The sequence below is a fragment of the Spermophilus citellus genome, assembly GCF_964194105.1.
Source record: "Spermophilus citellus genome assembly, chromosome: 12".
Lineage (NCBI taxonomy): Eukaryota > Metazoa > Chordata > Mammalia > Rodentia > Sciuridae > Spermophilus > Spermophilus citellus.
Window position 1 is genome coordinate 6,792,272 of NC_138198.1, and position 17,139 is coordinate 6,809,410.

At 36.7% G+C, this 17,139-nt stretch overlaps 1 protein-coding gene across 2 annotated transcripts in view; it reads left to right on the forward strand.

The window, feature by feature from the left end:
• The window catches only part of MFSD14B (major facilitator superfamily domain containing 14B), a 65,278-nt gene that overhangs the window by 9,676 nt on the left and 38,463 nt on the right, over positions 1 to 17,139 (forward strand). The window contains exons 2-3 of one of the 2 annotated variants that reach the window (XM_081263542.1): positions 6,774 to 6,874; positions 10,301 to 10,396. In XM_081263542.1, the coding sequence (XP_081119668.1) occupies positions 10,388 to 10,396 (9 nt within the window). In that variant the 5' untranslated portion in view covers positions 6,774 to 6,874; positions 10,301 to 10,387. The remainder of the gene's footprint in view (positions 1 to 6,773; positions 6,875 to 10,300; positions 10,397 to 17,139) is intronic. The other variant, XM_081263541.1, reaches the window with a different exon arrangement.

A 17,139-nucleotide genomic window follows, 5' to 3' on the forward strand; every position in this document is an offset into this window, starting at 1 on the left:
TCATTTACTTTGTCTTGTTTTGAAGGAGAACTCTGTTTCTTAACATCCTCCATGGTACATAAAACTTTTATTAGTATTTCCAAATAAACCAGCTCTGCCTTTGCTTTACTCTTATTTATTTACATTTCCTGTTATCTTTAGTTTTTCTAACTTATTGAAGGTTTATTTTGTAATTCTTTCTGACTTAAGATAGAGGAGTAACTCAAATGTTCAGACTTCTTCTAATATCCACTTATATAAATTTCAAATTAACAGTTGTATTTTAACTGAAATGTTTTGATGTGTATCTTTATATTTTTATGTACATGTAACCAGTCTTTTATTTATTACCAAGAAAATGCCTAAATAACCTCTCTAGCTTTACTTGCTTAAAAAAAAAAAGTTGTCTTTCTTTAGCTTAAGAAGTTACTTTTTTTAAATAAAAATTAGTATTTCAGCCTCAGTGTCACTGCTTCATTTCATACTCAGTGATTTTCTGCCCTTTCTTTATTTCTAAATGGGCCCATAATTTTATTAAAAAATGTCATGCCTGGCAAAGGCACAGGATCCTCTGGAAAGTTCTTTCGACCTTTCCCTCTTCACTCTGATTCGTGTGCTTTCCAGGTTCTTTTTGCTCTCTTTTGAAATCGTCTCTTCTTCTAGGACCTATATTATTTATGTAGTATTAGACCTTTCTATTGAAGAGGAGTAACATAGAACCAAAAAACCTGAGTGTTTTCCTACTTTTATCATTTAATCGCTCTTAAATGAGTGGTTCTCACTTCCTTCATATAATTTTTGGAATTTTTTCAGAAATTGTGAATATTATTATATTTACAAAGTTCTGAGGGAGGTTGATATGGTTTTTACTAGCCATAATTCATCCATTCTTATGATAGCTGTAAAAAGTAGGTGCAGTACGTTACGTATTTGACTAGAGATAAACAAGAGCATGGAGATAACTTATGTGCTAAAAATAGCCAGGCTGACTATGGTGGTGCTGGGACTTTCCTCATATCTATGTTCCAATCTAATTTTTACTTGACAGCTCAGTTCCTCATGTTACAGAGTTGAATATACAGTCAAGTTGGTTTTTCCTGTTCCTCGGTGGAGGAAGAGAAAAAAACTCTGCGTTGCCTGAGCTTTGTCTCTTGTTCTTTGTGTGCAGTGACAGAGATGGCATCATCTTATCGTCAGTCATGCTTGAGTAGCTCCACTCTACTACATTGTCTCTTGCTAACTTGGGTCAGTCCAACAGGAGATCTGAAGAAAAATGTAGAATTCTGAGGATAGTTTGCTTCATGATCATCGATTACTATACATCTAATTTCTACATTTTGAAAGTAGCAAAAGTTCAGTTAAGATTATTTACACATTAGTAGTTCTTTGTGAACAGATCCATGGAGTACTAAAGTACCTGTTCCTCTGCAAGTAAGATAATGTGATACCGTAAAAGTGTGAAAACCTCATGTAAGATCTGGTCCTGTAATATGATGTTCCCTAAAGAAAAATAGTGGCTTTGTGTTTTTAATTCGCCAAATCCTGACATATGATTATATACTATGATTGATGGGTCATGAAATACAGTCATAAGATGATACTTGGTATGAAAAGGAGAGACTTTTTAGTGTTAGGATTTTTAAATGTTGCTTTAGAGAAATCTTCAATTCTTAAATCTCCATTCTTTTGTAGTATATTCCAGGGGTGGATAAACCTATATGGAAGCTGACACTTAATATACGTACAAAAAAGCTCATGCCTTTGACCTAGCAGTTCTACTTCAAGGAACTTATCCTAAAACAATATTTGAACAAGACAGGGATAGGTGCAAGATGTGTATATATTGATCATAATAAGCATGAAATAGTATCTGTAACTTCAGAGTAACCTTATGAAATAATGTGGTACATTCATGTGTTGGAATATTATTAAGCTGCTATTAAAAATGATGAAGCAATTATATACTGTTTAGTTAAATTTTCTTCTCTGTGACCAAAATACCCTGTAAGAACAACTTACATATTTTGGCTCACAGTTTCAGAAGTTTAGTCCAGGTTAGGCTGACTCCATTGCTTTGGGCCCAAGGTGAGGCAGAACATCATGGTGGAAGGGCATGGCAGAGGAGAACTACTTACCTTATGGTGACCAGGAAGCAGAGGGAGAAAGGGGAAGATGCAACAGAGAAGATGAACTCTTTCAGAGTAGCGATCTACTTCCTCCAGCCATAGCCCCTCTGTCTATAGTTACTACCTAATTACTGCAGTCAAACTAGGGTGGACTGATTGGGCCACAGCTCTCTCACAATCTAGTCATTTCACCTCTGAACATTCCTGCATTAACACAAGCTTTTGGTAGACACTTCATATGCAAACCATAATATATGCCTATTGATATGAGTATTATAAATATATGTATGTGTAAATTGGCTGTATAATAATGTCATCCCATTAGCATTTATATATTTGAGTAGTTTAGATCTTGAGTGCCCCTCACTATTGGGAAATGGTGGAACCTTTAGTAGTTAGGGCTTGGGGCGTGCCCTTAAAGGGAATATGGTGACCTGGGCCCCTTCCTGTCTCTCTCTTTGTTACCTGATTTCTATAAGGTGAGAGGCCTCCTCTGCTACAGGCGCCACAATGATGTGCTGCATTGCTGCAGGCCCCAAAACAACAGACCAATGGACCATGAACTTAAAACCTCCCAAATGAGCCAAAATGAACCTTGCCTCTTTATAATTTTTTTTTAATCTGAGGTGTTTTGTCACAGTAACGAAACACTGACCAACACAGCTTTCACTCCCAAGCATTTCAGATAAGAGATACTCAACATGTATTTATTCTTTATCTTTTGCAGTGATGGGCTTCCTAATTTTAGCATTCAGAGTGTATGTGCTGTTTGTATGTCTCTTAGCTGTATCTGCACCCTGACTCGTAGGACACCTATCACTGCCTTAGAGAAAAATTATAGCTATTAAAGAAGTATGAACTGAAAGATTTTAGTATAGTAAGAGTATTTCCTTTATTTTTAAATACAATGTTATTACATAGGGATCATCTTAGTATTTTCTCCGAAAAAAAAGGCATTTTTACTTTACTATATTATTTGTATCTGGACTAATAACACGCTGCCACTCCTCCTCCTTTAAAAAAAATTTCTCCTCTCATAAAAAGCAGCTGATTCATTCTAAATGAAGTGGTCATGTTGTCTGCCCTTCAGTTTGGCCACCAGTAGAAAGGATATGGCAGAGAGGAGAAGCATCCAGGCACTGCATGTGAAGAGAAGCGAGTGTGTCCTTTTGCTTTTGCTTTCATATTGCAGCTTGCTGGTGTTTACTGTGTACTTTGATCTTTGAGTTGGGGATCATGTGTGGAATGAATGGGAATAACTTTCAACTTTGTTTTCCTTGTGTACAGCAGTTGATTTGATTGAGAAAAGCCAGGTGCCCTAGTTCATCTGAGCTTTTCAGGTATATTTGAGAAAGTAAATGAAGAGATTGGTGGAAACTGCCCTATTGGCCAAATGCAGTTGCCAAACTCAGTGTGAGGAACTAGTGAGTGGGTTAAGGTATGCATTTTGCTTTGTCTGAGGGACTGGCTACCTTTGACTCCTGTCACCACTTATTCAGGTTCCTGCAGTGCAGGCTGTCTACCACTCATATGTGCTGATTCTGTTTGTGAAGAATCAACCTCTATATGAGAAGAAGTAGAGTTGAATGTTTTTTTCTGATATGCAGAAGCTGATCCAAAATAAGTGGGAGGTGGGGAAAAGAGAAGAAAGACGAGTGGTGTAGACAAAGGCGAATAAAGAAAAGGGAGGAGAGATGAGATAGGGAAAGATAGTAGAATGAATCTGCCCTTACATTACTGTGTGCATGTATAAATATACCCCAGTGAATCACCATCATGTACATCCACAAGACACTAATTAAAAAAAAAAAAAAAAAAAAAGCAGAAAGATCAGTAGAGTAGAGGGAAGGGACCAGGGGAAGGGAGGAGAAGAGGGAAAGGGAAAGTAGTGGGGACTGAATTGAAACAAATTATATTTCATGCTTTTATAATGTCAAAATAAATCTTATTGTATAACTAAAAAGAACCAATAAAAATAGAAAAAAAAGAATAAATGGTCTGAATAGAAAAGGTTACTTTTAAGACTAAAAAAAAAAGAAAAGAAAAGCGGTACAATATAAGAGTAACACACACTCTGAAGGTGAGTGACTATTTTGATGGAATGCCAGCTCAGTCAATCATTTATTGTTTGAGTTGAGCAATTTATTTAATAGTTTCTAACTCAGAAGGCTGTAATCGGATAAAATGATAGCATATACCATGTGCTTTATTAGGGCTTAGCATTACATGTGTAGCTGCTATTACAGAAAAATTTTCTGCCTATTACTCAGGGTCCTTTTAATACTGTTGCTAGCCTAGGTCTTTTCCTTTAGAGTGTATATTTCCTTTTGTAATTTTACATTCTGTGACATGAGAGCAGGAATCGATTCTGTTGCTCACCATTGTTCTTGCTTAGCTGATATTTAGTAGAGCTCAACAAATATGAGTTTATTACTTGCAGCTGAATAGTTTTATTCTCAAAGATCATTGATAGAGATAGGAATATTTGCAGAAATTATTATTGGCCTCTTGGTTTGCTTTAAGTTGGTTTTTCATTGGTTTAGTTTAAGAAGTTGTCAATTTTGAATATTTAACGAGTTCTTCATCTTTCCAATGTGATAGACATGCCATTTATTTTTTTACCTGGGGTGGGGGATATGAAGGATTGATCTCAGGGGCACCCAACCACTGAGCCACATCCCTAGCCCTATTTTGTATTTTATTTAGAGACAGGGTCTCACAGAGTTGCTTAGCGCCTCATTGTTGCTAAGGCTGGCTTTGAACTCTGATCCTCCTGCCTCAGTCTTCTGAGCCGATGGGATTAACAGGTGTGCCTCACCACTCCTAGCTAGATATGCCATTTATTTAGGCCTTTCGAGGTGAGAAAAATTTTAGACTTTGTAGAAAAGTTAGATTAACTTAAGAGGTAACTAATAAAGTTGTTTTTCCTGCTTGTACTCCAAAACTGTTATTAGGTAGGAGGAAGAAAAGAATAATCTTCTGGTATGGTCATTTTTGTTGTTGTTCATTTTGTTTTGTTTTTGGTGCTGAGGATTGAACCCAGTGCCTTGTATATGCTCTAACCCTGAACTACATCATAGCCCACATTGATTTGTTTTTTTAAAAACTGTGTTCTTTATTCACATTAATATTTTTTTAAAAAGCTTTCTGATTAAGAATTCTTTTACTAGAGCACTTTACTAACCAGATAGATACAAAGGATATAGGTGAAAGGTAGCAAATATGTGAATGGTGAAAATATTGACAGTTCATAGTGAAATATATTTTTCATATGTAGTTTCCGTAGTAATACAGAAAGTATTATGAATTTTGTGGCAGTACTGGTTTGGATTAGAATATACTTCAAAAATTTTATACTTTTTCCTTATGTGACTGGATATCCCATGAATGTGTGTTTTAAATTGTGGTAAAATTCACATAACACAAAATTTATCTTAAAGTGTACCATTTTTTTAAGTGTACAGTTCAGTGGTGTTAAGTATTTTCTTAGTGTTGTGCCACCAATCTCCAGAATTTCTTAATGTTGCAAAATTGAAACTCTAAACCCATTATGCCTGTTCCTTATTTCTCCCTTTCCCTGAGCCCCTGGCCACTCCTCTTCTACTTTCTGTTTCTTTGAGTTTCACTTCTTTAGATAGCTCATGAAAGTGGAACCACATAATGTCTTTTTTGTGACTGGCTCATTTTACTTAACATAATGTGCCCAGAGTTCATCCATGTTGTGGCATATTCTGTGCGCTTACATAATAAGTCAGATGACCCACCTTCCTCTATTCCCTCACATCACTGTTGCTGTGAACTGTTTTTAAAGTCTGGCCTTCAAAATGTGATTTCACAGTAGTTGTCGCCCTTTCTGACCACAAATGTCTATAACACATCCACTCTATAAAACAGTATAAAATGGTGTTTTTATGAAGAAGAATGTATTTTCATCTCTCAGATTTATCATTGACATGTGCAGTGAAAGAAAAGATTAGAGAGCTACAAAAGGAGCCTTATGAAGTCTTAATCTTTATCGTGAGGACAGAGGGGGTTTGTAGCACTTAGTTGCCACATAAAACTTAGTGACTTGAATCTGCCCACGCTGATAATGGTCTGTTGGGGTAGCAGTTTGGGTGGGGCTCAGGTGGGGATTGGGCACTGGTCTTGCTGTGGTTTCTAGGGCTTCTGCAGTCATCTCAAGGCTTAACTGGATTGACAAGTGAACCATGGCCTTGTTCCTGGGTCTGGCAGTTGGTGATGCCTGTGAAGCTAGCTGGTCTGAACAGAGAAAGCCTGGGGTGCTCTCAGCCTCCTTGGTTAGAAGAGATTTCCTCACACGTTAGGCTTGAGGAACTCGAAAGGCCTAAAAGTTCAGGAGCCATGTTTTCACTTCTTTTGTTCAGAGCAAATTGTTGAACCAGCCCAGAACTGGGAAAGAGAGAAATAGACTATACTTTGTTTTTTTTCCCTCTTGGTGTTAGAGACCACACTTAGGGATTATTGCTAGAGAATGAAATGTAAAACACACTCTATCACTGAGCTGCACCCCCAATCCTAGACTACCCTTTATGATAGAATCAGCCCCAGAGTTAGATTGTGACAAGGTGTGATAGGAACAGGAAGGATTTTTAGCTTAGTTCTTTACAGTCTTCCATAGGAGTGATAGGATGATATTTGTATTTTCAGAAAGATGACTTGAGTGCAGCGTCAACAAAGATTTGGAGGGAACAAGGGGTATGGCAGGGTTAAGAGGCCATGGACTGAATCCTCTGAAACCATGAGCAAAGGTAAACTTCTTCTAAGTTCTTGTCAGGCATTTGGTCACAGTGATGAAAAGCTGACTAATACAAGTACTAATCATATTTTTCACCCATATGACTAGGAAATTTTTAGTTACAAACTACTTAATTGAGAATTAGATTACAGAGTTAAGAATTGCCTACTTCTGTCTAGCCAGAATGTTAAAGCACACATATGTGTGTGCATCTTTTTGTAATCTGGTGTTCTATGTATTATGTAGTTCATATGGAAAATCATTACTTTCTTAATTTATTTACACAAAAGATCAAACTTAGAAGTTCTTAGTCATTCTTTGTAATGAGTTAAACAGTTCACATTTGGATGTTAATAAATTGCTTTCCAATATGCAATTTATATCCAGATTTTTTTAAATTGATGTATTTGGTAACAATGCCACCACAATTTCCCCAGCATTCTAGTAGTAATGATTCATTGACATTTATTAAAATATTGTGGAGTACACACTTCAGTTTCTTGGGAACAAATGTACTTGCTCCTTTTTCATGTAGATGAAATGCCTAAAACAGTCACTGAAAATTGGTTTCTAAACAGTAGTGTGTGGTAGATAAGTGCCAGTTCTGAAGGAATGCCAAAGAAATTATAAATAAAATCGTACAACAAAGCCTAAGATAAGTCCATTCTGGGAATCATAATCTTCTATAAGTTTCTGTCTTTGTCGTTGATCTTCCCAACTTAAAAATTTTTCTCATGGAAGTTTTTACACGAAAATTGCAGTGTCCCCCTCACGTACTTCTCCCTCATCTTCAATAATCATCACTTTTTGCCCTTTCTTCATTTAATCTGCTACTCCTACTTCTGATTTATTTTATCATTTTTAAGTTTCTGTTGTTTTAAAACTAGATTTGAGACATCATCTCATTTCTTAAATAAATACATTAGTATCTATTTCTGAGAAATAAGGACTTGAAATCTAACTTTAATATCATTAGTACAGTGAATGTAACTCTAGTATCATCTAATGCCCAGTTCGTTTTCACATTTCCATGACTATCTTAAAATTATCTTTTGTTTTTTCCAGTTTTAGTCAAAATCCAAAGTTTACTCATTGCTTTTGGGTTAATATTTCTTAAATTTTTAAAATTTATATATTGTGTGGTTTTCACTCTCCCCACTTTACTCATACCACTTCATTGTTGAAGGAACAAGACCATTCATTCTGATTTTTTCCTACATTCAGACTTGTGCTAAAATGAGAGAATAGAAAAAAGACATTAGTCTCTGAAGAGATCCTTCTTCCATGCCACTAATATTTTATAGGGGAATGGGAGAATGACTATTTAGAATGGATCATTGAACCTTTCCTATGTGGCATTTATATTCCAGGGGAAATAAACAATAAATTAAAATTATGACATTTGTTTCCTCTAGAAAATGATAGAGCATAACAAGGAGAGAAGGAGTTATGGGACCCTGCTGGGCATAGTTGGATGTGGTGGGCACCAGAGGGGTAATGGGATCTGATTTACATTGAGACCCATCCCTCTGGCGTGAGGTGAAGGAGCAAAATGGAGTAGGGTCCCATTTAGAAAGCTACCCTGTAATATAGGCAGGAGACCTAAGGGTTGGATTGGGGGAGAGCTAGCCAGCAAAAGCGAAGCTAGGCCTGATGCCAGTGTTTCTGAATTCAGGAGCTATACACAGGAAGGAGGGACAGAGAGGGTCTCAAACAGGCCTGTCACAGGCAAAGCTGAGTAGTTGTGACAGTTTCCATTCTAGTAAAGGACTAGCAAAACTGGTACTTTTTAAATCTAGTGCTAATAAATGCATTTTTAATCTTTTTTTTTTTTTTTTTTTTTAGTTGTTAGGCTCTTAAGTGGGCCTTTTTCTATTGTTTAAACTTAAGTTTCTGTTGTGAATGTGTTGTTTTACAAATGTCATATAATTTAATTCTTTTTTTTTTTTAAAGAGAGAGTGAGAGAGGAGAGAGAGAGAGAGAGAGAGAGAGAGAATTTTTTTTTAATATTTTATTTTTTTTTTAGTTCTCGGCGGACACAACATCTTTGTTGGTATGTGGTGCTGAGGATCGAACCCGGGCCGCACGCATGCCAGGCGAGCGCGCTACCGCTTGAGCCACATCCCCAGCCCTAATTTAATTCTTTTTAAAAATACTTATTAGCCAAGGGATTTGCAGGTTTGAATATTGATAGCAGTTGTACTGGCTGTTTTGGGGGGAAAAAAGTCAAAACTACAAAAAATAAATAGTAAAATGAACATTTATATTCCCTTCATCTAAATACAGCAGTTAAAATTTTATGACCTTTGATTTAGAATGGATATATGTACCAGTTTTTCCTAAACCATTTGACAGTAAGTTGCAGACATCAAGAATACCCAGAAATATAAGATTAATGCCACATGATTATCTAATATATAGTTCTTAGTTATATTTCTCCCATTGTTCCTATTTCATGAGAATCCAGTCAAGAAGTACCCATTTTTGTTTTCTTGACTCAAGTGTCTTTAATTTTGATCAGTCTCTTGCCTTTATTTTATTTTATTCAGTGACATTGACATTTTTAAGGAGACCAGGTCAGTTGTCTTGCAGACTCTTCTACAATCTGCATTTGTCTGACCATACAAATATACTTCTACCTTTTGAAGACTTGTAAATATAAGAATGGGAATAGGGTGTGATTTTTTTTTTTAAGTCTTCTGAATATCACTTCCAGTTACTGCCACAAAATAGCAGAACAGTGGTTTTGCAACAAGCATTGCCACAGAGTCAAGGACATTACATTGAAAGGGAAGTTTAGATTTCATCTCCAGGAATCACAAACTATAGAAAATATCAGATTAGGTAGAACCTTTATAACAAAATGGAAACAGAAAGCTGAATTTTGACTTTAGATACGGAGTGTGTTTCCACATTTAACCTGATTCTTATTGGTTCTCTTCCAATTATGTGCTTCCACTGAGACTTTTGAGCATCTGACCCACATATTCATCTTTCTCATTATGTAGCTAAGGAAACTTCAGGCAGAGAGGTTAAGTTACTGAAAAGTACAGAATTAGAATTAGTAAGGGACAGTAAGGTCTTGAAGACCCAATTAATTTCCTACCAAAATGCCAGTGATTTACATTGATGGGACTAGTCTCTAATTTTAGTACTTTAGTACTTTAGTAATTTAGTACTGTGCTTAGGGGAGGCGAGGGAATAAAGAATACCACAGAAAGAAGGGTGGGTGTGAGTGGGGTGTTGGGGATGGAACCCAGGGCCTTGCACATGGTAATAAGCATATACTCTACCATTGAGTTATATTCCTGGCCCCTATAAGTAAGTTTCATGTTAAATAATTAAGGTGGTCTAATTTAATTTGTATTTTTAATGCCATTTTAAGATCATTTCTTTTATCTCTTTACTATGCTTCATAATAACTTTCTTTCTTTTTCAGCTTCAAGGCTTTGGCCGACCAAGTGTTTACCATGCTGCTATTGTCATCTTCCTTGAATTCTTTGCATGGGGCCTGTTAACAACACCAATGTTGACTGTAAGTATTACTGACTGGTCCTTGTTTATGAAGGCTGTAGAGGTTCTCAGGCAGGTATCCCTAGGTTTGGGTATCTGGGCTTATGTTTGAAGTAGCTCTTGGTAGTGATTAAAGACTGCTTGTTCAGTTGGGTTGTTTCTACCATGTGTTCTGTAAACCACCTGCAACAAAACATCTCATTTAATATTCATGGGTAGCTCTGCACTCCCACTGAACCAGTGTCCAAGGTGTGCTATTATACAAGTGAACTGTATATATTTAGTAAGGTCCTTAGATATCCTATAGGAAATAATTGCAAAGCTTTGTTGAAGTTTGTGTTGTCTTTGTGACTTGAGGACATAGTAAATAAGAGATTGACAAGCACCTTGTAAAAATGGAAGTAATAATCACAAGAATGTCTGTTTTTCTGGTTTTGGTATCTTATTTGTAGCCATTTCTACCAACCCAGTGTTGAATTTCCCGACAGGAACTCAGATCCCTGAGAAATTTAGGGTTGGTTCTCAAATAAGCAAAGAATTACACACATCTAAGTGCCAATTGGAGTTCAAGGAAACAAACCTGGAATGAATTGGTACGAAGAAAAACTATAGTGTATCTAGTACAACAGAGTCAATTACTGATCAAAGACTTCACATGTGTATAATAATTTCCTATTGAAGTTATCGAAAATTAACTATTACCTTTTCACCATTTAAAAAAGGAAGTTTGGGGCTGGGGATGTGGCTCAAGCGGTAGCGCGCTCCCCTAGCATGCGTGCGGCCCAGGTTCGATCCTCAGCACCACATACAAAACAAAGATGTTGTGTCCACCGATAACTAAAAAATAAATTAATTAAAATTAAAAATAAAAAAGAAGTTTAATTTTCATCCATTTCCTCCCTTGTGCTATTTCATGTTGGTTAAAAACAGACTTAGCATTTAGTCTTCAGGTAACAGAATGTCAGTTAAGACCAACAGGACTGATAGAAGGATGTCATCTGGAGATCCTGAATCCAGAGGAATGGTGTCATAGTATTGCCTCTGCATTCAGTGACTTGGCACAACTCCGTATTGATTTCATCTGAGAATAAGGGTAGGCTTGTGGCTGTGCATGGAACACTGGGATAACAGTGGATAGAGAAACCTTGGACTTATAGAAATAAAGATATCTGAGTATACTTGTAATGCTGCTGGTCATTTAAGAAGTAGTGCAACAGATATTTCTTTGGATGACCCACCTTTCCCCTTCCCTGATACCTGTACACAGGTATGCTGTAACATTTTCAAAGCTAGCAAGCCCTGGAGTGGTCCTTCAACCAAAGCTTCAGAAATCAGATATTTTATTTTGGGACTTTTGAATTTTGAATAAAATTGAGAAAGAGACTTAAGAGGATTTGTGTACATGTGAGTACAGCGCTGGGGGTCAAACCCAGGGGGCACAGCTAGGCAAGTGCTGTACCACTTAGCTACACACTACCATTTCCAAGAAGAGGAATCATTAAAAGTGACTACTGTGGGCTAAATTGTGTCTCCCCCCGCCTCCCCCCCCCCCCACCTCCTGCAAAAGAGCATGTTTAAGTCCTATACCCCAGAACCCCAGAATGCAACTGTATTTGGAGTCAGGGCCTGTAAGGTGGTGATTAAGTTAAAGTGAGGCTGTTAGGTCAGGCCCTAATTCAAATTGAATGGCCTCCTTATAAGGAGGGGAAATCTGGACTCAGGTAGGCCTGAGGACTGAGGAAAGAACATCCAAGGACATGGAGAAAAAATGGCCATCTAAAGTCAAGGAGAGAGGCCTCAGGAGAAACCAACCCTGCTGAAACCTTAATGTTGGGCTTCCAGCCTCCAGAACTGTGACAAATAGTTTTAGCTACCCAGTCTGTGGTATTTTGTTATAGCAGTCCTAACAACTAATATGATGATGATCTAAAAATACATAAGCAACTGGCTTAAGTTCCTTCCATAGCCTGTTCAAGGCTCTCCCAAGCTTTGCTTTTTTTTTTTTTTTTTTTTTTTTTTTTTTTTTTTTTGATACTGGGAATTAAACTCAGAGGCACTTAATTAACCATTGAGCCCACATCCCCAGGCCATTTTTATATTTTATTTAGAGACTTGCTGAGTTGCTCAGGCTGACTTTGAATTTGCAATCCTTATGCCTCAGCCTCCTGAGCCACTGGGATTACAGGCATGTGCTACCGCCCTTGGCTTCCCAAGTCTTTTCTTACATCAACTTTTTGTTTTGGATTCCAATGTATATTCTGCTATTGTTCCCAGAATTTTCTTTTCTGAGATTCTATTATTGATGTACATGATTAGAGGCAAGAGAGGTGCCAAAGAAGAGATTGTGAGGAAGATTTTGGTCTTAGTGATTATTTAACACTTAATTTTAATAAAAAACCTTTTTAATTGTCCTCAAGTTTCAGTTGTTTTTAAAAATCATTCATGGTTAACTCATCCCAATGATTATTTTGCCTTAACAGAGAATCCCTTTTGGTATAATTAATCCCTTGTTCCCCAGTGAAGTTTAGAAAATAGAGAACTTTTGGATGGCTCTCGGCCATTTAGCTTTACATAAGACTTTGCTACAGATGGTTTAAGTTTTTAAGTCTTCTGTCACATTTAAAATACAGTTTGGTTAATTAAAATTATAACTTGGATGGAGCACTGGACTTTAAAAAATTCCTGTATCTCTTTTATTTATCCTCTTTTATTTTTTTCTTGATGCACTACCTTTTCATTCATAGTAATTAGTAATTATAAGATAAGTGATCCCCATCTAACCTTTCATCACTGTGTCCCTAGTGCCTAGTGCTGCCTAGAACTTAGTGGTGATTAATAACTATTTTCTTTGAACAAATGTATGTGTTGCAGGCACATACCTGTGTCCTCAAGTGAGTGTCCTCATGACACATTTTTGGTACGAATATAGACCCACCAGCAAATTGTGTTAGAGTATACCAAACATAAATTAACTGTTTTAACCATTTAAAGGTGTAGTTAGTGGTACAGAATTCATAATGTTGTACAACTGTCATCAGCATCTAGAACTCTAACTTGTAAAAAGTGAAACTTCATACCTGTTCATCAGCCTCCCTTTCCCCTTCTCTGCAGCCCTCAGCAATTATCATTCTCTTGTCGTTTCTATGAATTTTGACAACTCTACCTCACATAACTAGAATCATATTTATCTTTCTGTGACTGTCTTCTTTCACTTAGTATAATATTCTCAAGGTTATCCAAGTTGTAGTATATCTCAGGATTTCCTTTGTCTTTAAGGCTAAATAATATTCTATCATAACTATATACACATTTTGTTTATCCTTTAATTGGTTGGCGAACACTTGGCTTGCTTTTACCTATTGGATGTAGGGAATAATGCTGCTGTGCTGACCAGACTGTGCTAACTCTGTTTTGTTTTTGGATTGGGGATGCTGGTACAACTCTTCCCTGTGGAAAACAGGTATGCCTACTACCTTCTGTCTTTTCTGATTGGACAGAGAAGTGGTAATGTTTGGTTCTTTGATAAGGAAGGATCAGAATTAGGATTTATTTCTTCACAACTGAAAGTTCATGAGTATACAAAAAAGTCCTTGCTTTTAATTCTTTTTGGCACATATCCAGAAATGGAATTGCTGTATCATAGAGTGATTTATTTTTAATTTTTTGAGGAACTGCCAAACTCTTTTCCATGGAAACTGTAGTACCATTTGATATTCCTACCAACAGTGTATAAGGGTTCCGGTTTCCCTGCTTTCTCTGATTGCTGACACTTGTTATTTTATGGGACTTGCTTTATTTTCAATAGCAGCCATCCCAGTGGATGTGAAGTGGACTGGGCCACTTGTTTTAAGAAACTGAGATTTTTGGCCCTAGCACTTTGGTTCCCCCACCTCCAGCTTGTTTACAAAGTAGAGTTTCAGGACTGGGGATATAGCTCAGTGGTAGAGCATTTGCCTAGCATTTGGAAGGCCCTGAGTTCAATCCTTAGTACAAAAACATAAACAAAAAGTTTCAAAATAATGTTTCTTTTGTAGTCTGTTCTATTAGCTCAGCAGGATTCTCATTATAAAAGTAATTCTGTAGTCATCCTTTGTTGGTAGGGATTCAAATTAAAATGAAGAAATACCTTAGTTCATTTTTTACCCTGTCAGAAATTCTAAAACCTGCCAGGCATGGTGGCATACATCTATAATCCCTGCGACTTCAGAGACTGAGGCAGAACAAGTTAGAAGCCATGCAGTCTGGCAATTTAGTGAGACCCTCAGCAACTTAGTGAGACCCTGTCTCAAAATAAAAAGGACTAGGGATGTAGCTTTGAAGTAAAGCTTCCCTGCATTCAATCCCCAGTACCAAAAGAAAAGAAATTCCCAAAACCTTTTAGACAATTATTGTGTCCTTTGGCCATTCTGACCCTCGGTTAGATTGTTAGATTCCTTCTTATTGTAATTAATTAGTTAATTAAATGCTGCTTGCAGAAATTAGAGTAATATGCACATTTAGCGTGAGGAATACAGTTGCTGGCATGATTCTGTAATTCCATTTAAGACGTGTAACTGAGTTAGTAGATGTGCTCCTTCCTTCTCTCTTTCTGGGATTTTTGGTATTGCTAAATAAAGCTAAATGTCCTGTACTTTCCTGACTCTGTCCACCCTTCATACCAGAGTATGTTAATCTTGTTTCATTTTTGGATTAGGGGTGCTGGTGCAACTCCTTCCTGTGGAAAACAAATATGCCCTCTCCGCTTGTCTTTTCTGGTTGGACAGAGAAGTGGTAATTTGGTTCTTTAATAAGAAAGAGTCAAAATTAAGGTTTATTTCTTCACAAAAGTTCATTTATCTTTTTTCTTTTTCTTTTTTTTTTTTTTTGTATATTTTAGTGTGTGTGTTGCTGGGGATGGAATCCATGGCCTTGTGCATGTGAGGAAAGCACTTACCAGCTGAGCTATATCCCCAGCCCTATCTTCTTTTTTAATGCAGGAGTTTGCTATTTTCCAATTTCTAGTCCTTGGTATCTTGAGTCCATCACCCACCATGGCATAACTGTTAAAATGTTGATTCACATGTGTTCTTTTTGTTTGTTCATTTTTTTCCTTTGCTAAGTGGACAGCATTCTTTCTTGTTTCCATCAAGATAAAAAAATAGAAGTGTTGAGAGCATAATTTGGCAGTCCAGAAAAGTGCATATGTATTAATATTTTTGACAGTCTGAGTAACCCTACTTTCTGGCAATGATTAGTATCTATTTGAAACAGTGTAGAGCAGTTTACTTCTTAGTCCAAAGTCATTTGCTCCTTGAGATTTGTTGCCTTTGTTATGTAGCCATGACCTAGCTTACAGTTTAGTTTGTTTATTAAACACCGTCAGAAAGGACTTACCCCTAAACCTCTGGAGCAAATTTATAAAACTGGACTTACCTTCTAGTAGTAGGAGTTGTGTTGAATGGTGGTTTATACTTAAAAGTTGACTTTTCTCTCATCTCATGTTCCTGCCTGACATTCTGTCCTCTAGTACAAACATGCATCCTCTCAGAGTCCCCTGACTTCAATTTATTTTAAATAAAGTAATCTGATCATTTTTGGTGTCTTCATAAGTATTTAAATTGGGCACTTATTTTGATAAAGACATGCTTAATGTTAGTTCTTATAAGTAAAGAATTTTATTTCTTGTGATTTACAGATTCTATTTTGAAGCTGACCTTGAAATCCTGCTAGACTCAGGAGTTCAATATTCCCCACTCCCTCATCCTTTTCATGTGATGGCCTGAAAATCCAAAGAATGCTTTTTAAACACTTTTCTGCCACATTAAATTTTTGTTCCCTCTCCTTGCTGACTCTCAAGATAATGTGCCCATTCCTTCCATCATTCAGTGAACACATAGTCTGTCTTGTCATCCTCTTTTTTGCTTTGTTAGCCAGCCCTCCTGTCTTCTTCGCTTAATCATTGTTTTGTTTTTGTTGTTCTTTTGCTTTGTTTTGTTTTTGTTTTTGAGTTAGGGTGGCTGGTAAAGGATAGGACTGTATGCTAGGAGTTTTTGTCACAATACACAGGCACTTCATTGGATAATTTGCTCTTCATATGGAAAGGAAGTAAAGTAAATGTTCTAATAACTATAGTCACATGGAGACCATCTTGCTTTCTGGAATCACAAGATGTCCCAGGTTCACCTGGTGATTTACTAGTGGTTTTGTGAACAAAGTGCCCAAAACGTGCCTGTTTGTGTGCTTGATAATTATTAAAATAAGTACCACCCAGTAAAGTATCTATAATATGTTAACAATATTTGTTAAATCTTTGCCTTCTCTTGCACAGCCAACTATGATGCTGTAATGATCATTAACCAAACAGATGCAATGAGCTTTGCTGGGCATTTGTTTCTGTACTGTTATATACTTTCATATCAGCAAACAAGCAAGTGCTTAAAAAAAGACCTCTGCTGATTTCAACAATATAGTTACAAGAAGTACTGACATGACAAGACAAGGAGACCCTCCAGTGGTTACCATTGTCTTAAAATTTGGGATATGAAATGTTTTGGTGTGCATTCCAATTTTGTTATAGATTTTTTTCAATACTTTTGTATCTCTGACTTCTACATCCATTTCATCTGATGGGAAGACGAACACTAACGGAAGACGAACATTAACAAGAATTGTCTTTCCTGTTAGGTCTCACAGGTTTCCACACTGTCCTTGGTCTATATCTGGCTTATTCTCTGCTTTCGTACTGTTTCTGTGATAAGAATGATTTTTACATTTTTAAATGGCTGA